This window comes from Dipodomys ordii, unplaced genomic scaffold, assembly GCF_000151885.1.
Source record: "Dipodomys ordii isolate 6190 unplaced genomic scaffold, Dord_2.0 Scaffold27, whole genome shotgun sequence".
NCBI classification, from domain to species: Eukaryota; Metazoa; Chordata; class Mammalia; order Rodentia; family Heteromyidae; genus Dipodomys; species Dipodomys ordii.
The window spans coordinates 7890930-7913879 of NW_012267243.1; the positions used below are offsets into that span (position 1 = coordinate 7890930).

Consider the following 22950-nt stretch of genomic DNA (forward strand, 5'->3'; position numbering starts at 1 on the left):
ATTTGTTAGGAAATGGAAAAACTTGGAAAAAATTATATTAAGTGAAGTAAGCCAGGCCCAAAGAAACATAGGTCCCATGGTTTCCCTTATTTGCAATATTTAGTATATGTATGAGTCAAGCGGAAAAGGTCAGATAATGTGATGTTAGGAAAATGAACCCTTAGATATGTATTTTAATGTTTCTTTTTCTTTCATGCATGTGTTTCTAACACATTTATAAGATTATTTCTTTGTTGCTTTGTATGTCCCTCCCCCACAGTATAACCCCCGTTTTCGCTATATTTGATGTCAGTATAACTTGTGGAGGAGATGGCGAAAAACAAGTCGTTTAAAGATTCAGGTGGACCTGTTGCAACAATGAGAAGTACAAATTGTCATGTCAAAAACGAGCTTTACAATGTTGGGGGGGAGGGGGGAAGGATTGGGTTGGGGGGAGGGGAGGCTGGGAAGGGAGGTGAAGGGTAAACAAAGGAGGAGGCTGCAATGCTTGGTAAGAAATGTATGCATTATCCTGCCCATGTAATTGTAACACCTCTGTACAGTATGTTCACAAATAAAATAAAATAAAATAAAAAACAGATGGGAAAGTCTACACAAAGAAATGACAAGTTGTTTCACATGCCATACATGGTATTTCTGAATTTCACCTCCTAGTTTACGAACTTGGTAATCATTGTTACTCCCTTCCCAGGAGACTCAGAAGTAATGGTATTTATAGTCCCTCCTACCACCTTTATCTTTTGTTTCCATTTTCTCCACCAGATTGTCACCTAAAGCCAGTAGGTGTGTTCTCATCAAAAGTCTTCCTAAGAAACACTGTTTTATATTTGTTAACACTACTACATTGGATAATTTTTGGGAAAAAAAGAAGATTCTACTTGCTGCTTCCTCTTTCTTATCTGCTTGTCAAATGATAACAAGGAATTAAAAAAATAGCAATGCATAAAAGAGGCCAAATGAGATGATGGTAGCCAGTAGAGAATTCAACATGCAAGAAACTAAGAAATGAATGGGCAATATTGGCTGGCATAGCAGGGATACAGAAACCTACATTCCTGGAATGCCACACACCAAAAGTCCTAGCTATTAGAAATATCAAGGACCCACAAAGGCATTAGTACGTGTGTGTGCATGTGTGTGCACACGCATGTGTGTTTGTAATGATGTCAGAGATAAACTTCACCTTTTACATTAGAATGCCAGGAGATAATGTACTAAATCAAAATTTCAGACTTAGTAGAAGTATATTACATATAGATAGATGGAAGATAGAGAGGTAGATGTAAACTAAAACATGTAATTTCATGAAGAAATATAAGAAGAGGACAAAGGAAAAGCAAAAGACACGGAATGTGGCTTCTGGGAGGGAGACAGAGGACAGGGAAAAGGTGATCATGATTTACAGTAGCTAAGATTACAGGCATGAGCCACTGGTACCTCACTATAAATATATATATTATATTCTTTTAAACAAAGTATAATAGAGTCTAAGGTTTTGCTAGGACTTAGTTGGTATAATACAAATAATTCCACTTAAAAGTATATTTATTTTACCAGATAATTAGAAATTCAAATTACACAAATTTCTGAAAGACTTCTTCCATCTGACCATCAAATGAAGGAGTTATGCCAGATGCAATGATGGTAAATTGAAGAAACATTTAATGCTCTAGAGGACCCAGGTATTTGTGTCATAGTGATAATGCATTTAAAATACAATTTGAAAACAATGTCTTCACGGAACAATGTGCTACTGAGAAGTGGCAAGGAGAGAACAATTTGCAGACATAACTTTGTTTACTGTGCGTTCTCACACGCACAGCATAATCTTTGGGACAGAGTTGAAAGGTCTGGCAGACTAAATACAAGAAGAGAGTGTTTCTATGATGCCAATGTTTTAGGTCTTAATATGAAATATTAATTTAATACTTACATGGTCTGCAAGTATAGGCTAGAAATGGAAGGGCAATGAAAAGAGATACAACAGAAATATAAAGGAAAAAACAGAGTGTCTGATGCAAAGGGTAGAGTAAGAAAAGGAAGCATGACTAAAGAGAGAAAACAGAGTGAAAGGTAGCTTACTAGGAGACCCAGACAGCAAATGAAACGAAGCCTGGTACAAAGGCCACCAAGATGTCACAGAGCAGCTCCAGAGGAGGTTCAGACAAGCATAAATCCTCGTGAAATGTTGTTTGTCTACATGAGGCTTTACAATTTGCATGGTTGTGCTTTTAAAGTTTTACTCTTTTAAAAAGCAGAGAATTAAAACACACATATGTATGCACGCACACCACACACACACACACACACACACACACCCCACAATGGTTTTAGGTTTCCAAAAGAAAATCTCATCTTAACACTTGGAGTCTTCTTTTCAGAGATTCCAGAGACTCTGAAGTTGAGCCCTGCACCGAATAGGTGTCTGGATGGGCCGAAAGACATGCTTGGATTCCCAGCCTGGTGGAGATATTGCACAAAACTGGCAGAAAATTCACAAACAAATCTCAAGAGGATTGGAATTTGGCACTAGTAAGCCTGGAAGACAGTTCCAACTTAAGCTAATTTTCAATTTCTCTTTGGATTTTAACACGTCTAACACATATTTAGATTTAGATCTGTCAGGACCTACAGCATCTGTACCAAAAAAGTTAGTAGCTGTTGCCATTATTGTTTTCTAGGACGTTATCATCCCAACTCTAATGATCATTTTTCTAATTCCTTCTTACCCACAGATCCTAAAGAACTTGGCATAAATTAAAAGAAAATGAGGCCCAGAAGATCTGTGCTCTGAGAAGCAGGGGAAAAAAATAGTTATAATATGGTTTGTAAACAGCTAAAACATAACAAAGAGAAGTTTTGACTTTGGTGACTATTATTTCATTAAGAATATACAAATAAAGACAAAGTAAGTTAACTTCATAGTTATACAGGGCATCGTATCCTAAATACGATTCATTCTTTTCTCTCTTTTTAATAGAGAATTCATTAAGGCACACTCGGGTGAGAGTGCTTTCTGAAAGGTGACTAGTAATTCTATCTGGGCAGATTTTGAATTCCATTTGGGGTTGTTCTAACACTACCAAGCCCTGACATTTGTTAAGAGTAATTTGGACTAACCAGTGATGAAAAGCATATTACTAAGACATAGTAATAAAGATAAACATAGCAAGTAGTAATTATTATGAAAACAAAAAATAAACAACCTTTGAGCAACTTCACTACATAGAGGACCAGAAAAGAGAGCAGAGACATCTGGGACCAGAGAAAGGGCCTTAGCATTGTGCTCTCCATGTTCCTCCAGGCAGGTACTATCATCCTGAGACTGCCGTGGATACCAGGGAAAGCTTTATTAAGACTAATGTAGGACTACACCTCTAGATTTTCTGATGAACAAGTCCAGAGTGGAACCTAAGCCCCCACATAGCTAAAAGGTTGCCAGATAAGGCAGGTGTCCCCCATGGGAACCATATAATGGTCCGAGACCATTCTGGCTCTTTCTGAGCCTAGGTTATTCTTATTCAACAGTCATGTCTCCGAGATCCATTGTTGAAATGCAGAGCTATCTGCCCCCCTTGCTAGTTTGAAATATTTAGTGTTGAGAGAAAACTTCCCTCATGCTTTCCTGGAGGTGAGCCTGAGATTACTTCTGCCGTCACAGGAAGGCAGAACAATGAAGTCTAGAGGCACTTCTACATTTCAGCCCAGCTCTCTGAACAGATCTCTCAAATTCATGGTAATTGTGACATCTTACTATGGAGCCTCATATAGTCAAATCTGAAGAATAGCGTGCACGTGCGCGCGTGCGTGCGCGCACGCGCGCGCACACACACACACACACACACACACACACACACACCATCTTGTCCTATAAACTACAGGACCAGAATTCTAACAATGTCCTTCTTTCAGAAGGACCCGAACATGTAGAAGCCCACAATCACACCTATTCACCCTGCCTTATCTCAGGCAGGTATTACCTTATCACTGTCAGGTTTTCCTGTCCTCTCTTCCTCTGAGTATGTCAATCCTACATCTGTATGTAGACATTCTGTACCCCAGAATAAAACATAGCCCCTAAATTTTGTCTTGTTAGTCAGGATTTAGCTAATTTTTTTAACCCTGTGTTGGCTCAGATTCTGGATGAGAAAAATTGGTGCAAGAAAATCACAATTTTCATGTTGCTATTTTCCACCTCATGAATTATATTTTAGTCCCCGTATTCTGAAGATACAAAACAGGAAAGCTGGGTAATGCCCATGAGTGAAGAAGATGCACATGTCCCAGACACAGCTAACAGGACTACCATCTGGAGTATAAATAATAAAAGAGAACAGAGAGAGGTCCAAGACAACAGGAGAAAGAATCCAAGGAATGGTGTAGCAGATGGAATGAATTAGTGATGGAAGCAGTGTTGGTATGAACTACTAAATGTGTAAAAACAATACAAATCCCCACCTATGTTTCAGTAATGCAGCTAACTCAGATGGAGTTAAATGTGTCCCCAAAGCTCCATTTTCCATTCCCAATTCCCTCTTGTGTATATTCCGATAGAAGTAGGACTCTCATGGTAATGACAAGTAAAAAATATAGCCACTAACTTCTTTAACAAAGCACAAATATATTTATATTTAAATACACAGTGCTGATTTACAGAGAAAGAGAATACTTGTTTGAGACAGGAGCAAGTGGTTATCCATGTCAGAAAGAGAAGAAATATATCTCTTTTTAAAACTCTCTAAAGACTAGTGTGCCTTTGAAACACTTCCCCTTATAACCTTGTATAAAGGTTAAAATATTCAGGTCATCCTTCCACAGATTTATTTTTAACTTAGCTCATTCAGTATTTAAAGTCCACTGTTTTCTGCTTCTTTTATTATTGGGGCAGGTGATGAGTGATAGTTTTAGTTTTGCTCTACATAAAATACTTACTATGTTAGTCTTTTTCTTTCTTGTTATAGGCTTTGGAATCCTAGTTATTTTGATTATTTTTCCCCAAAGGTATTAACATCCAATGTTTGATACTAATTTCATTAACTCTTGCTACCTCTGTGGTTTCTAGTGTCTGTAGAATGTAAGCTAGACATTGAGAAAATGGAACTGGGTTATTGATAAGAATATTCAGACAGACAGACAGACAGACAGACACAGACAGACAGACACAGACAGACAGACAGACAGACAGACAGACAGACAGACAGACAGACAGACAGACAGACAGACAGACAGACAGACAGACAGACAGACAGACAGACAGACAGACAGACAGACAGACAGACAGACAGACAGACAGACAGACAGACAGACAGATAGATAGATAGATAGATAGATAGATAGATAGATAGATAGATAGATAGATAGATAGATGGATAGGAAGATATAGAGATATATTTAACTGTCCAGGTTTTCTGATAGGCTTACTGAAAACTTCCTTGTATGTAGGTTGTTGTTTGAAGATTAGAGCTATGCTGCTCTTTCCCCAAAATGAGCCATACCTGTTTTGTTTTCTAGAAAGAATGGACCATATTTTTAAACAACCTAGCCTTTTCCAGTTTACAGTAATACAGCCTTAACCATTGTTATCAAATGCTTTTACCTCTATTTTGAACCCTTTGAACTCTATCTTATTTCAAATAATTTAAAATTTTTATTGCAGAACTTTTGTAAGATGCATGTTTTTCTTCCTAGATATGAGCTAGGCACTGCTGTATTTAATTGCCTGCTGGGGATTAATCCCTATCCAGTGTTCCTTAAAGTTCATTTTAAGGTCACCTGCATTAGAACCACCTGGAATCTTTGTTTTAAATATGAATATTTTGGGGTTTTATAGCATGCTTCTTATTAAAAACAACAGGAAGGAGAGGCCAGACCTAAGCATCTGCATTTTAAAGGAAGAATCAGCATTAAGCATGCTTCTAAAGAAGCTACCAGCTGATTCTATTGCCCAGGAAATGTTGAAAGGCAAAATGTGGCCAGAACAAGTCCTCAGTGTTCCACTGGGTAGACTGCCCCTTCCAGAAGGACATATAGAAAGTGATGTAGGGCTACCTCATTTGACTACGATGACATATCTACTAAACTTCAGGAGTAAGTTCTCCTTTATCTCTTTGACCAATCATTCTGAAAAGGAGAGGACGTTCCTTATAAATATAAGACTTGGACTTGGAGATATTTATCCTTCAACTTTTCTAGTAGAAATGTCAGACTTGTAAATATGGGTAGTTTTTGTTCAACCTCTTTTTCTTTTAAAATGACATATACGACTTGGCTTTTCTTCCTTTAGACAGTTCCTGAATCCTTCAAAAAACATCATAATGGTGAATCACACATGACCCAATGCTCTTATTAAGCCTAAGATTTAAGGAGGTCTTTTAAGTGAACAGACCAACAGAGCTTTGTTTCTCCTCTTCTCATACCTGCTGTGGGACAAGACCTCATGAGGCTTAATAATGTGATAAAGCACCATTTTGCTTTCAGTGCCGGAGTAATTCAGTACTAGTGATAAATAAAATTTGGTAACTTTTATTTTTATCAGAACCCATTAATGTTGCTCAAACAATCACAGAATAGGTATTGCTACATCCTTTCTCACACTTGGATTGTCATATCTATGAGACAGAGTTTTCTTCACTTGTGAACTAGTACTGAGATGGAAGTATTAAAACCATTTACTACCTAGAGATTCATTATTGACTGAAGTGTGAAAACAATGGGTCGCAAAAGAGAGACAGAATTCTGTTGTAACTATAGAGACAAAGGTGAGGGCAATTGTTAGACACAAGTCCAAGAATGAGGGAGAACAGGTAACAAACAGCTACTATAGCTCAAATGAGCCATGTGAAGGCCTAAGATAGGAGGAAAAGAGTAGGAGTGAATAGAGTTTCTCAGAATGAGATGTTGACTACTGAGTTGGTGGCTGATTGAACACAACAACTAGTTGTCTCCAAGTGATTTGTGAATTAAAAATCTCAGTGGTTCTCTGTGGAAACAATTTCCTGCTGCTGCTCCTTTCTTTGAGGTTTTTTTTCCTCCTGATTATATTGAGGACATACCATCAGCAATTCCCCTGTTTACTTTTTTACTTATTTGGTAAACATATACACAGCGGCTAAACATATACACAGCGGCTAAGAGCTTACAACCAACGATGCCACTGTGTAAGAATTTATTATGGGCCAGACCTGACATTAAATGTATCATGCACATTAATCTCTCCTAACAAGTCCTTCAAATAGCATTGTGTTTCATTTCCCAATCCAAATCAAGTCACTGAGGCTCACACAACTAGTCAACTCAGGATTTGAATCTGGACTTGATTGGCTTCAAAAAAATTTTTTGCCATCCTTGTCCATTTTCAATGTATGAAAGAGAGAGAAAACACAGGCGTATTCAGGTCAAGAATGTCAAGAAAAGCAAATAGAAAGATAGAATATGACAGATGAACAGATTTGTATTGCAGATGTGGAATGCCCACATATGCTTGCTCAAACAATGGAAACACAAGTCACCGTAAGCAGAGGCAATTATTTCGACATGATTGTTAGAGGAAACCCTGTGGGTGTCTCTCAAAGAACCCAAGGAGCACAGTAGTGGAAAATGGGAGCACAATGTGCACGGCAAAGGAGAAAAGACACAAACAAGGATGGAAGAGACAGGAAGCAGGCAGTGCATAGTGAACAGTGAGGAATGAACTAACTGCCTTGGGCCTACTGGGAGAAATAATGGATGACACACACCACGCTTACAAGGCTGAATGGCTAAAGGGGACATCTCAGAATTATTTTCAGTATTGGAAAGCAAAACAGATAATCCCCTCTGGACATGAGGTTGCAAAGTGTCTAATTTGAGCTCAAATTTCTGGGCTGCTTTTTTTTTAAAAATAACTTTTATAAAAAGACTTCCTTTAGCCTTCCAGGCTTCTTTTGCCTTATCTTGCTTCAGGGTTTGTTTTCCCTCTTCTGCTGTTGATGCTTTTCATTTCTCCCTAATATGTTTAGCTGATTTTTCCAGTAAAGAATTAGAAATCAGCCAACTTGCCCTTGTACATGCCAGTTTCAGCCTGTTTTCTCCTTTCTCGTTCTCCCTTTCACAGTTCTTCTTGTTTGTTTCTTCCAAACTGTTTCTCCTTCTTCTCCTAACCAGGTCTCTTTCCTTTCCTATGGTTATGAACTCTCTTTTTATTTTTCTCCCTTCTGATCCATAAGTGAACTTTCTTGTTCTTAGCTTTGCTGAGTGAACAGAAGCCAAAAACCAGGCTTTCAAATCTGACACAGGGAATGGGGAATCACAGCGTAGAAAGAATCCAAAATAATATAGAAAAATCAAAATGTAAAATGTAATTGGCTAGAATTACTTGTGGACAATGAAGACTTCAAATAGGGACACACAGGTTAGGAATCTTCCTGTCTGCTTCCACAGTGGTTAGGTGGTAGTTCTCTAACTTTAGTGGTCGGAAGAATCCCCTAGAGGGCCTGCTTGGTAAAACTCAGACTGCTGGGCTCTATGCCCAGAGTTTGTGAGTCAGTAGGCCTGGGGTGGGGCCTGGGAATGTGCATCTTTAACAAGCTTCCTGATGAAGCCAGAGATGCTGGTCCAGGGGCCACACTTTGAGCCCCGTTGGAGTGGGGGACCAAAACCTATCAAGCGGTTGAAGATCAGCTGTTCGTGATATGGACAGGGGATGAGGGGAGGAGTATAGGAGAAGCAAACTTTACTGTTTGTCAGAACGACATAAGGGCTATGGCAGCCTGAGAGCCTCTGGATGAAAGATCTAGAGTGTCTGCTGAGATTCAGGGTGGAGGGGAGGACAACTGGGGAAAGCGTTATATCATAACCTTCTGGGAAACACCAACGCCAGCTCCAAGCTCTGTCATCCACCCTCCCGCTTGCGGTCATGCATAGAAACAGCAGAAGGGAATTCTCAGGATCCCTTTGATGTCTTCCCAGCTCCCCAAGTCCTCTGTCTGTTTATCTCCATCTTTCCCTGGCCTCCTCTTTCCCCTTCCTGCCCCCTGCCCAGTGAATGATTCACTCCCCTTCTCTCCCGCCTCGCCCCCGCCACTACCATCTGTTTTTCTAATGATGGCAGAAGATGAGCTGTTTTGTTGGCCCACACCATAACAAAGCACACTCTCTGCTTGCATTTCCCCCATGCCCTCGCAGAACATTATTTTATGGGTATCACTCCCCTCACCAAGTTTTCCCTTTCCTTTCAAACACTGCCCTTCCCCCCGCCACACACATACCCCTTTTCAGGCTTTGTGTGTGGATTTCAGTTTTCCCAGAATTAGAACAAGAGACACAGAAATACAGAAGAATAGAGGGATTGACATGCGTGTGGGTTGGGTGTGTTTTGGAGGATGCTGGAAATCAATGGCAGTAAAACAGCTCTCACTAGTACACAAGGAGGAGCCAGAGCTATTAGGGCAATGCTGCTAAGTGGCTTATTTACTTCCAGAGAGATTTGGATTGAAAAAGAGAGTCTGATGTAACTGAGACTAGAATATTTGTATTTGTCACTGGCTATAGAGTGTGTATAGCTTCCTTCTCTCTTCTGGATTCCTGCATCATCTTCTCCCTACAAGGTTTTGCCTCATTCTTGACTGTTCTTTGTTAAGTTAGTTCCAGATGAGCTAGCCAGGAATTAACTGCTCTCCAAGATCCCCACTGGGAGGAGCATCCAAGGTAAAGTAGACAGGATTTCTTGAGGGACTAAAAGTCTAGTCTGTATCAGGGAACATTAGATTATAGGTCTACCACGAGGGTTACAACCATAGATGCTTGTGTGACTCGTGTGGTTAACCTAAGGAAGGAAGTTATCAGGTGAGTGGCTACAGAATGGGAAAGATTCTGCTAAACTAGAACCAATTCCCCCTCTGAAGTTGCAGCTGCTCCTCAGCTCCAGCTGACTGTGTCCATGAATACCAAGTATTCTTGCTTCTTGAAAAGAAAACTTTTGCCCAAATAACTTTTATACTTATTTCATTTGTTGTGTATGCATATAATATTATGAATGCACATTTGAATTTTATGTAAAAAGTCTCAATTTTTAAACACTTGCATTCTAGAAACTGTGCTATACCAACAAAGGTATCTGAGGGACACCTTTGTTGCAAAAGCCTAATCTAAGTACATTTAAACAAGGCTTACGTATAGAAACCCAAAGCTGTAATTCTGACTTACCTTTAAACTTTCTTTCCTTTTTTATTTTTTTGCTGGTCCTGGGAGTTGAACTCTGGGCCTGGGCGCTGTCCCTGACCTCCTTTTGCTCAAAGCTTGTACTTACCACTTTAACCACAGCACCACTGCTGGCTTTTTTCTGTGATTCATTGGATACTAGATTCTTAAAGACTTTCTTGCCAGGACTGGCTTCAAACCCTGATCTTCAGACCTCAGCCTTCTGAGTAGCTAGGATTATAGGCGTGAACCACCCGCACTTGGCTTAAACTTCCTTTTTATTAAGTCAGAGGATGTATTTTATTAAGAGGATTTTATTTTATTAAGAAGAGGATCTTCCTAAAGCTAAAGGTCGGGAATCCTAGTTTTTCTGAATTTGGGATTGTGGACCTAGTCACATTCAGAAACCACAGAGAGAGCACAGGAGCAGGAGAGGGACGGGGTCTTGAATGGCAAGCAGGCCACTGCTCTGTAAACTGGACTTGAGGAAGAAGAAGATTGCTTACCTCACTTCTCTGTAAACTGGGCTTGAGGAAGAGGATTGCTTACCTCACATGACTGGATGCAGTGGACCAGGGAGGGGTCTGGGTACCATTGACGTCGACCAGTGCACACAATGCTCTAAAGGAAGGGGAAAACAACAGTAAAAATAAATAATTTTTTTCTGTGAGACCAGGGTTCAACCTGCGCACAGCCCACATAGCCAACCCCATTTTTTTCAGTATTCAGACTTTGATTGTGTATCCTACCGAGGCGCTGGCATTGCTTTGGAAGCTGCTAACCCTCCCCGAATGCTCCAAAGCAGAAATACTCCTCAGAGGGACTTTTCCCTCCATCTTCTTCCCCTTCTTACCTTTCTTTTTGCTTCTTTTTTTGTTGTTGGTGGTGGTTGTGGGGCTTGAACTCTGGGCCTGGGCACTGTCCCTCAGCAATTCAGCTCAAGGCAAGCACTCTACCACTTCAGCCACAATGCCACTTTTGGTTTTTTGGTCGTTAATTGGAGATAAGACTCTCATGGACTTTTCTGCCAGGGCTGGCTTTGAACAGTGATCCTCAGATCTCAGCCTCCTGAGTAGCTAGGATTACAGGCATGAGCCACCAGCACCTGGCTTCTTCTTGTCTTTTTAAAAATATTTTTATTGTAAAGATACTGTACAGAAGGGTTACAGTTACATAAGTAAGCTAATGAGTACATTTCCTATCGAGCATTGTTACCCCCTCAAATTTCAAGTATTGCAGATGTGATTGAAAAACAAAGTTACAGTCCACATGATAATGAGTTTCATTGGTTCTGAAGCACAATATAGAGTGCATTTGTTGTGAATTTTTCAGTCATGTTATATGATATGTGAGAAAAGAAACACTATGGGTTCTTTTTTCTTTTTTTTGTCCATCGTGGGGCCTGTACTCTGGGCCTGCGCACTGTTCCTCAGCTCTTCAGCTCAAGGCGAGCACTCTACCACTTGAGCCACAGCACCACTTGCAGCTTTTTCTGCTTATGTGGTGCTAAGGAATGGAACCTAGGGCCTCATGCATGCAAGGCAAGCACTCTACCACTGAGCCACCTTCCCAGCCTCTTTTTTTCATTCTTTGTTTCGTGATCTTTTAGTGGTTGTATAAAGGACTTGCCACTCAACAAAGAAGTTTATAAATGCAATGACCTTGACCAATGTCATCCATTTCGACATTCATCCTTCTCCTTCTCCTCCTACTCCCTCCTTCACTTTTCTCCATTTTGCAAGATATACATCGAGTTATTTTTACTGCATTCCAACACTTCTCTTCATTCATCTACCCTTTTCCCCTTTACCCCACACCATTCACGTACCCCTTTCACGGTATTTACTTTGTTGAACTATGATTTTTTTGCCTGCCTAAGGAATTTCATTGAGTTCTACACTGCATCTATTGATGTCAGTGAATTACATCGGTGTACATTTACATATCACCCAGCGTAATGTGTATACAGAACACTTTTTAGCAAAAAATGAATGCAGGTATTTGGACTTGTTTTTGCTATGCTTCCCACAGGTTCATGTGCTGGAAGTCTGGCTCCCACTGTGATGGGGTTTAAGTGAACAAAAATATCTTTAACAAGTGAACAGGATGCGTTCTCTGGGACTCTGGCTAGTTTCCCTAAGAATCAATGATAAATACAGCAACTCTGGTAGACAAGTCTCTCCGGCTTCTTGCTTTGTCATTTGCTCTCTCTTTCTTGAGATGCTCCTGTCACAAAGCCAAACACAATGTTGTAATGAGGCCAAGAGACCCTTGTAAGGTTCACTCTGGGAAGGGGAGGCAGGTTCCTCCCTCCTCTTAGCTAAGTCTCCGCCCACTTCCTGTGTCACCTAGGTTCACCTAGGTAACTGGCATGCCTGGAGGTACATTGTACCCTCCCCCTTCTCCCTCCAGTCATACTTCCCATTGGACCAGGGGAGGGTCCCAGGCCCCTCCTCCCCCCAGTCATACTTCCCATTGGACCAGAGGAGGGTCTCAGGCCCTGATCACAACTGAATCCAGTGTGGCCACACTTTCCCTCACCTGGCTGCACCTTCCCCCTTCTCTTTCCCTACTTAAACCCAGCTCAGACCTCAGCCTGCCCCTTTCCTTTCAGCCATGTGGTCTCCACCTTGTTTGGTAAAACAACAAACTTCTCTTCCTGCCTGAATATCTTGTAGTGTTCTCTTATGGGCTACCTAATTAAACCTAGTACATTTATTTTATCTTGCAGCCCTCACTAGGAAATTGGTACCATGTTAATGGGATCCTCTGACAACCAGGATCATGAGCCAAATAAACCTCCTGCTTTATAAGGTTCCCAGCCTCAGGTAGTTATTTATAAAAACTGACTAACACAATAGATCTCAGATATACTAAATTGTAGAACACATGTGACCTAGCTGGGACCAGAGACCAACATACACGCTCTGCAATTATTGTTGACACCATTTAGACCTTCCTTACTGCAAAGAGAACACACTGAACACATAAGATTACTGTTGGTGCCAGAATTCAAAATGGCACCAACATAAAGCTGGAGTGGTGGTCATGGGATATAACAGGGGCATCTTCATTTTGAACACCAGTGAGTGTCCTATTGGTAGAGGTTATTTTCAGGTGCACAGTTCCACAGAAGTTTAATTAGTAATCTTATTCTCAGTGAGCTTTAAACTTTTATTGTTTATACTTTAAAACAACCAAAGATATGCTTCAGGGAAACAGAAAGTCTTGTAGCAGGTTTCAGGGAGGGGAAAGAAAGAAAAAACGGTCCTGTATAGAGCTTATAGACATTCTCATATTTCCATCAGTTCAATGAAAACCAAGTACAATATGAAGAAATGTAACAAATGATGAGATATGAGCCTTATGCTGTCTAGAGTTTCCAGAAACTAGACATTACGCATTATAGAATGCATAATATTATGCTGGCAGTCTTACTCCTTCCTATAACTCTGCTTTTACATATCATTCATTCTAGAATAGATTCTAGAATGTATACATTCAATAATTCAGTGAGAGGTATTTGTGTATATTAATGTGTTACATATATATAATATACCTCATGGTTGGCCATGAGAATAGGAGTCTGCAATATTTTTAGAGAGTTTTACTACTAAAAGCCAAAATTATTTTTCACATCTTCCCTAAAGAGGAAATAGAATAAATCATCACAAAGTCTGATACTCAAATTTCCATACTGTTATCTATTATTATTAGAAAATGACTTGATTTGTTATCACTGCAATGAAAAAGGGATTGTTAAAACAAATATATAAAGTAAACATAACCAGGATGAAAAATTATTATTATTTTCCTGCACATAAAGCCACTTTAGCAAAACCATATGCATATTAACTACATCTCTGATAACTAGAAATGATGTTGATTTATGTGCTGAAACACAGCTCCTTGGATTTATACTTAGCAGGGTTCATGATTATTACTACTTCATGCACTAATGTTTTGTTTCTTTGTTGACCTCAGAAAGTGGGAATGGAAAATTGCCTTAACTTGTCCCCTTGAAAGATGCTAGCAGTCTTATTCCTCTGTATAACACTGCCTTTAGAGGTCCCTTCCCCAGAACAGATGGATAATACAAGCCTTACTTGCTAACATCCAGATTTCAGTGAACAAGAGGATGTATAAACCCATCAGTGGTTCTTAAAGAGTTCAAAATTTGGGATAGAGGATACTTAAAGAATACCAGTTCTTCTAAATAAGGGAAGTCTTGTCTTTGGCAAACTCATATGGCCCTGACAATCAGAAATCACCAAAATATTCTGAACTGATAGGGTCAAAATCTTTTATGCCCTTTCCACCTTCAACTTGTTTACAGATTTTATAAAAATGCAGTTATGTCTTCCAACAGTCCATAAATTATACAAAATATTGTAAAAGAAAGAAAAGGAAAAAGAATTTGTCTTCATATCCAATTTTCCCCCTAAGGCACATTTTCCTAATTCTCTTATTTTCAATTTATTTGGAGGTATTTGAATTTTTATATAATTTTATTTTTATTAAATATAATAAAATGTTGATATAGTTAAATATAAATGGCATAAAAGAACACAGCCTTCTCCTACTCCTCTTTCCCAACTACCTAGCTTCTTTTATACAAGGTTATTTTTGAATCATACTGAGGAATTCCACACATACAACTACAAACAAACTATGCAAACTATATATGTGTGTATAATATATAATGTACATTATATATTCTATCTATAATTTTCTTCACAAACCATAGACTGCTATAATTTCATTTTTCACTTCGGCTTATTATTATTGGTATTATTACAGTTTTACTTTATCCTACTGCATAAGTGTTATGGAGTTCTGTTTATTTTGTGATATCTGAGATGTGGTATTATATTGAATGAATAGAAATTCATCTCATAAATGTACCCTAACTTATTTAGCTAGATTGAAATGGGTGGATCCTTAGTCATTTTTTGTCATTTTGTTGTAACAATAAAAGCTTCTATAAAATCTTTTTACCCATAAAATTATATTTATAAAACAAACTCATACAAATAGATTTGTCAGCATCTATCACATCAGTGTTCTAATGCTGTATACTTCAGTCTTGAGACAAATTCAGATTGGTACACTCCTAATCGTTGTCATAATCTTTTACCAGAGTTCAAAACCCCTGGGGAGAACAATCTTCCTATTCCTTAACTCTGACTTACAAAAATATATTTGTTAAGGATTTGCCAACCATAAAAGGCAATGCTAGATTTCTATATTTTTCCCGTTCCAGCCTATGCAAATCAAGCATCCTATAAAGACATCTCTTATCTACAGATATGCTTATGCTCTTAATTGAACTACTAGTTATTTATTCTAATTGGAAGGCAATTCCAAGGGTTTTTCAGGACTGGATTTTACAGGCATGCTGGAAAGAGGAGAGTGAATCAGGAAAGGAGCAGAGGAACAGATAGAGGAGCTAGCTACCTGGTAGTGAATTTGACTTTCTTATATCTGGAATATTGTTGGCAGGTGACCATTGCATAGTTTTCATTTGAAAAGCTATGGAGAATAAGAGAACAATTCCAAATCCTCTGCCCATCTTCACCAAGTTTTGACACTTTCCTCTTTCGGCTTCCAGAGCGTAACTCATAACAAATTCTGGCTTTGTCCTCTACATCTGGCCCTCCAATATCATTCTTCATCTTTTCCCCCTCTTGCTAAGCAACTATTCTGAATCTAATAATATTTTAAAATGTCTTTAAAAAAGAAAAAAAGGAAAGAGAGGTAGAAAGAGGAGGAAGGAAAGGAGAAAAGAAACAGAGGGGGGAAATAAAGCAAAAGTTATAGGTATTTAAGATGGTCATAAGACTTTGTGAAGCTGTTGATAGTTATATTTCTTGTGAAATGTCACACAAGTGACATTAAAAGATTAAAACCTAACAAAAATGTATCAGTTATTCTTAGTAGTAATAGTTGTGTTTTTGTCAGGAATAGTTAACTAATAGCTGCTAGTCACAGCAGCACGCAAAGTGTTACATTTGCCTTGGCCTGCATCAAATTGCTCATGGATATATATGTGTGTGCCACTAAATAAAACTTAGTATCATGTTGTCCGTTCATCTGGACCAAAACAATTAGCTTTTTGGGTTTTCTTCTCTCAAGTCTGTCTCATCTGCTCTTCCCAGTGATGCAAACTTGATGACAAGAGAGAATGGTCCCATGCTTGAAAGGAAAGAAAACCAAGGCATTTCATGCCTCATGTCCTATCTGCTCTCATTTGTAGCAAGTGTCACTGGGAATCTCACACACATCATTCACACAAGAGGACACTTTGGGGACAGGATTCAGTACTAAGCCAGAAATACTAGGTACTGAGTACTAATAGTCATTAAGTTCAAAGCTACAGCTTTAGGAAGGAACTACCTTTACCTTTTCCCCCTGCTTTTCTCTTCTCATTAATCTCTTCTATTCCTTTACAAAATTAACAGTCCTTTGAGGGTGGATTTGGGAAAATACATTTAATGTGACTGAACCATTCTGTCGATGATCTGAGGAGCATAGAGAGATTTCACACTGTTTTAAGACTCTGAAAAACCATCCTGTGCAGACACAGGAAAATCTCATTAATGCGGATCTGACTAATTCATAATTATGACAGTACTAAAAAAAGAAAACAAAAGCATTATTCAACCTATGAAAACGGAATTTATGAAGCAAAATAATAGGGGAAATGAGAGGTTACCATGCATGCCTTTGTACTTCAACAAGAAATACTTTCAAATACAATTTAGGAAAACTCATTTAGAGGCAAACAATTGCCACATTGTGTTTTAAAAAAAACTTCTCGTAAAATCGGTTTCCTGATGGATCACTGCTTTGAAACTTAAATTTCTGATTTCAGGCATAAAATATAATAAAACACTCTCTTAACATAGCGAGTAAAGATAATCATAAAAAGTTCAACCTCACAGGTTTGAGTTTTTGTTTGCTTGTTTTATTGTTTACCCTTTAATAAAAAGTATATTTAATAACGTATATTTAATAAAAAAGTATATTATTCACTCACACACAGTAAGACCAAAAGGGTATAGTAAGAAACAAAAAGGCACTATGATTACCTGCCTCTTCATATGTATATCAAATTATATATATATATATATATATATATATCAAACAAACTCCAAGATATAGAAACAAGATGTCTCTCTTAAAAATACTTTTGACGATTCTGTCTTCTGTTTTTTTTTTATATATGGTGTATTCGAGTGTATATCTTTGTGAGGGTGGGAGAGTGTACAGCCCTTGAAGGAAAACTTGTGAAAAAATGCAACCATGGAGCTCAATGGACACTGGTGAAAGTAAACTCTGTAACTTGTGGATAGAGATGGGAGGGAGGAACTGGGAGAGAATGAGAGAACAGAAGACAATGTATGAAAGGAAATGCACTCATTACCTAACGCCCATAACTGTAATCCCCCTGTACATTACCTTTATGATAACAATAAGGTAAATTAATTTAAAAACATTAAAAGAGTATATTATTCTAGGTAGAAGTCTGACAGAATATGCAGGAATAAAAATCAACAGGAACCCCAAGAAAGTCAAATAAACTCTGTAGATATATAAACATATACTTTTTTGTTCTTTAAAAAAAACAAATAAAATGACAAATCCTCTCAAAATAAGAATACTATATCTTTCTTCAATTGGCTTGCAGCAAATTGCTCGTGGCTATAACTAAATAAAGCATAGCATCATGTTGTCTGTTCATTTGGACCAAAACAATTTGCTTTTTGGATTTTCTTCTCTCAAGTCTGTTTCATCTGCTCTTCCCAGTAATGCAAAGTTGATGACTAGAGAGAATGGTCCCATGCTTAAAAGGAAGGAAAATTGAAGCATTGTTTCTTTAATTATATTTTTCTTAAATTATTTTTCTTAGATTTCATGATGGTGGGAGGAAAGTCTAGAAATTACATGGTCTTGTGGTTGAGAAAAATGACTTTTTAAAAAATTTCATAGACAAACTAACCCAACCTCCCCCCCCTACACACAAGCCAATAACAAACAGGGTGACATGGATGGTGTCATTCTGAACTTGGAGTCAAAAGGGTTGGTTATACTTCTGCTTTTTGCCAAATGAAATCTTGGGCAGATTATCTAACAACATATAATGTATTAGTAAAGAGAAGATAATAAAAATCTCTATCTTATTCATTTGTGATGAGATTCAAAACAATAACACATACACATGTAACTTTGAAGACAATAACATATTGTCCAAATATGTTATCATTTTTTATTCTAAAGAATGAAGTCATTGGAAGCAGAATAGAGAAAATTATGCAATTTTGATCCATTGCTCTAGTCTTTCCAGAAAAAAAAGGGTATTTGAAATATGATAGATGGTGGGGATTTTCATGACACAGTAAAATGTGATTTGCAAAACAATAAGCCATGCTCCAAACAGGTGTGCTCATACTTAAAATACTTCTAAGAATTTTATTTTGTAAATGTAGAGATTGTTAAAGCAATGACAGTGAAATTACCTGGAATGGTTGCAAAAGATATGCAATCCACTTCATTCCAGTGTTTCAGAAGGTGGAATCTATACTATTCCTTATTATAGATAGTGTCTAAGTGACCCTTGAAGACACCCAAAACCAGGTGTTGTGGTGTGCCTATAATCCAAGCTACTCAGAAAGCAAAGGCAGGAGGATTACAAGTTTGAGGTCCACTCCAGGAAAGTTAGAGAGACACTGGTTCAAAAACAAAATATAAGAGCAAAACTGATGGAGCATGGCTCAAGGGATAGACACTTGCCTAGTATGCTCAAGAGTAACTGGGTTCAACTCCTAGGACCACAAGCAAAAGACACCCAGATTTAAGGTTGAGTACAGTCAATTTGAATTATAAGGATTTTTATGCACTGTGGAGTTTCATTCAATATGACTGCTTTGGTTTATTAGGCACTACTTCCTATTTATGAGCTCCAGAAACTAAACTCTCAAAGAATTAATAATCCCATTAAATAAATGGACAAAGGAACTACGTATTTCTAATTTATCACCCTATTTCCTTTAACTTTAAAAAATATTTCTTTGGATTGTTCTAATTTCTACTGCACAGGTTTAGTTAGTAGTCACTTTCTTCTCAATTACTTATGTCTCTGAACCTTCTTTCTGCCTTTTTTTAAACGTTCCTTCAGACAAGGGAAATTGCTTTTTCTTTCCTCTCTCCTTTCTCTACCTGATTTATTATCTTTGGTTATAGGAATGGTCTGTCTGGTTGTTTGTGTCAAGGATGCTTTGAAAGGCTCAAAGTTACCCCAGGAAATATCCTACCAGTTGAGAATCGCTCAGGAGCCTTAACATCTTTGGTGGACAAAATTGTACTCACTCCCATTTCTTACCTCAACTGTGGCCGCTTCCACCCAGTGTTCCATCGTGTCAACAGTGACGTTCTTGGGCAGGGTCACGGGATCTCTAGCAGGCATTACACAGGATGGGAAACACACTGCACCTAAAGAAATAAAACAAAACAAAGCAGAGACGTGAATTTCCCAATTCATAGCTTTCTTCTAAAAATCTTACATCAGGTTTGATTTTTTTTTTAGCTCCTGCAGCCAAGAAAGCATCTGTGCTACCATAGCTAAGATATGGAACCAAACCCAGATGCCCCTCAGGAGATGAATGGATCAAGAAAATGTGGTATCTATCTATCTATCTATCTCCCTCTCTCTCTCTCTCTCTATATATATATATATATACACACATATATACATGCATATATATACATATATATATATATATATATATATATATATATATATATGAATGGCACTGCTCCATTTGTAAGGAAATGGAAGGAGTTGGAAAAAAGTCATATCAAGGGAAGTAATCCAGATCAAAAGAAACATAAGTCCCATGGTCTCCCTTATTTGTAATAATTAGTTTATATCTACAATAATCTTACCAGCTGAGCAGAATAGTTCTATAACTATGTACATATGACCATATAAGAAGATGTTAAGTGAAATGAACTCCAAGACATGGACACAAGGGATTTGTTATTGTTGTTGTTCTCAAGGTACTACGTGATTTCTTTTTTCTTTTGTGTTTTCCGCCCCTATGGTTTATCCCCTGTTGTCACTATATTTGATTTTGGTACCCTGGGTATTGTATATATGTTTATCTGAGCTAGGGAAGGGAAGGGAAACAACAAAATGGTGAGACAAAGGACAAAAGGGGAACTTATGCAACAGCAATACTCACAAGACAATATGTTGGAAATGAACTGTACAACTTGGGAGGGGGTTGGGGGAAGGAGGGAAAGAGGGAAAAAGTGAGGGAATGGGTAAGAAGTTAGACAAGAAATATAATCACTACCTTACTTATATAACTGTAACCACTCTGTACATCACTCTGTACATGCACACAAATCTTATATCAACAGCTTTGATTTTTCAAAAAGGATATGGGTCATTATGGGTCATCACTTTGTGATGGGTATATTCAGGATACTCATCTAGTACATATGATATTTATATATACCTGTAGGAGTAGTTTTACATAAATTAGTAAATGTTACTGTCAGAAGCTGACTTTCCTTACCCAAGTCTTTCCTCACTTCCCACCCCTCATTGCCTAATGCTGAAAATCCTTTCCTTTGGGATCTCTTAGTCTCTCTACCTTCCAGCAATTAATAATCTATTCTGGACCAAGAGGCATACACATCCCCCTTCTTTAGCATTGGCTTGCCAAACTCTGTCTTGATTGCTGATGTCGTTTAAGTATAATTAATATCCTTCCTACTTATATGGTCTCCTGGTAGCTTATCATCTTTGCGATGACTACTAACTAATAACTCAAATGAAAGAAAATGGTCCAGTGATTACAAAATTACTACAGGGAATATATTGCCCGTTGATATAATAAAGATGGTTACACAGGCAGCCAAGTAACCTACGTGACTAAAGTAGGAAACAATAGAAAATCAGAAGCAGAGATTTTGGCTGCATGTTGACTCTCAGAGGAAATTTTTTTGGTCTTCATTTTCACATGGGATCCAAACATCTTAAGATTCTATTGAAAGATAGCATAGTCTCAGGGTTTGCTACTCCTTCATCTATTGATGTGATGTTAGCCACGCTTCTCAGCATTTCCTAGCTGTATGTTTCTAGGTAACTTTTGTAATAAAGAAATTACATCACTCTTTAAGACTGTGGATATGTAAACATTTGGTATTCTTATGTAATACTTGATGGTTCTAAGGATGAGAATCTGTTCATGAAACATAAAACAAGAGATATAGGGAACCTCTTGATTCACCAGTCACAAGATATTATATATAATGCAGAACACTTTAAACATAGTAAAGAACCATTTCAGAAAGAATAAATATTCTAATTAACATAAATTATATTTATCGGTATTACACAGCTTTCAATGTGCTGTCATGTTTTGCCTTGCCAATGCTATGCAGAAGTCACAAGTACTAGCACAGTATTTCATATTATTTGCTACAATGCTGAGTACCAGCATAGGCTAAATTGGATCAACACTTCTTTAAGTGAACTTGAGCCACAAAGACCTGCCATTGCAATGATTGAAGTAGGCAAATGCCCATAGGCTTTGGAGCGTAGTCCCTTATAGAGCTTAATGGCTGAAGAGAAGCACCAGTAAGAACAGTTTCAACCTGCCTGACTCAGCAACACTCTGAGCTAGTAACAACTACAGAGAGAAAGGAGGAACTCAACACACAAGTGGACGTGGCTTCATGTTCCTAACTTTCGTCTTGGAGCTACTCTCTTGCCACAAACTGAACCGCTCTCAACTCTGGTAACATGACCAGATGACTTAGTGGTGATATGGATATCATATATAAGTGGAACAATTAAAAGAACAAATTTGCCACAAATTTCCTTCTTATTGAAGTAGAGTCAGTTTGTGTTCCTGTTCTCTCCTCAGAGAAAACACTGATTCCATGGCAGGCTTAATGTAAGGATGGCTTTTGACCTGACTCCAGCCTGCCCTTCCAGTCCTTACCAATTCCATATCCTTCTTCGCATTTGTATTCCACAAAATTCAGCTCTGAGGGTGGTGGTGGGCACTCCCCTTGCAGATTTGCACACAACTTGAACTCCTGAGTCCATTTTCCATCCTTATTGCAGAGGATAGGAATCTAGGAATATAAAAGGGAAAGCTCATTTCCATTATTGTCTTTAAACTACATTATGTAAAGCGGGAAATGGTGGTGTGATTAAAGGGTAATGTGCGTCCGTTTCTAGTACTTGTTCTAACAGACTTTACTGAGCCAAACATAGTGGACCAAGCTTGTAAACTCAGCTTCTTCTTAAACAGAAATCCAAGAACTATGACAGAAGGCCACCCTGGGCAAAAACAGCAACAAAAGTACAAAAATATCGTGAGGCTTCATCTCCCCCAACACAGGGCATGGTGGTGTGCACCTATGATTTGTGCAAGGAAGGGATGGCAATTCAGGCTGGCTCAGATACAAAGGGACATCCCATCGCACAACACCAATGAATGCAAAAATAGCTGACAGTAGTTCAGTGCCTGCCTAGCAAGTGTGAAGCCCCAAATTCAAACCCAGAGCTTGAAAAGAGAAAGAAAGGAAAGAAGGAACGAAGAAGGAAGGAGGGAAGGAGGGAAGGAAGGAAGGAAGAAAGGAAGGAAGGAAGGAAGGAAGGAAGGAAGGAAGGAAGGAAGGAAGGAAGGGAGGGAGGGAGAGAGGAAGGGAGGGAGGGAGGAAGGGAGGGAGGAAGGGAGGGAGGGAGGGAGG

General features: G+C 38.4%; 1 protein-coding gene across 1 annotated transcript in view; it reads right to left on the bottom strand.

Annotated features, from left to right (window-relative positions):
• The window catches only part of Pappa2 (pappalysin 2), a 213367-nt gene that overhangs the window by 23840 nt on the left and 166577 nt on the right, over nucleotides 1-22950 (bottom strand). Inside the window, exons 19-21 of the mRNA XM_013015620.1 lie at nucleotides 22194-22329; nucleotides 19559-19668; nucleotides 10726-10797 (exon numbers count right to left, since the gene is read on the bottom strand). Coding sequence (XP_012871074.1) covers nucleotides 10726-10797; nucleotides 19559-19668; nucleotides 22194-22329 — 318 coding nt within the window. The remainder of the gene's footprint in view (nucleotides 1-10725; nucleotides 10798-19558; nucleotides 19669-22193; nucleotides 22330-22950) is intronic.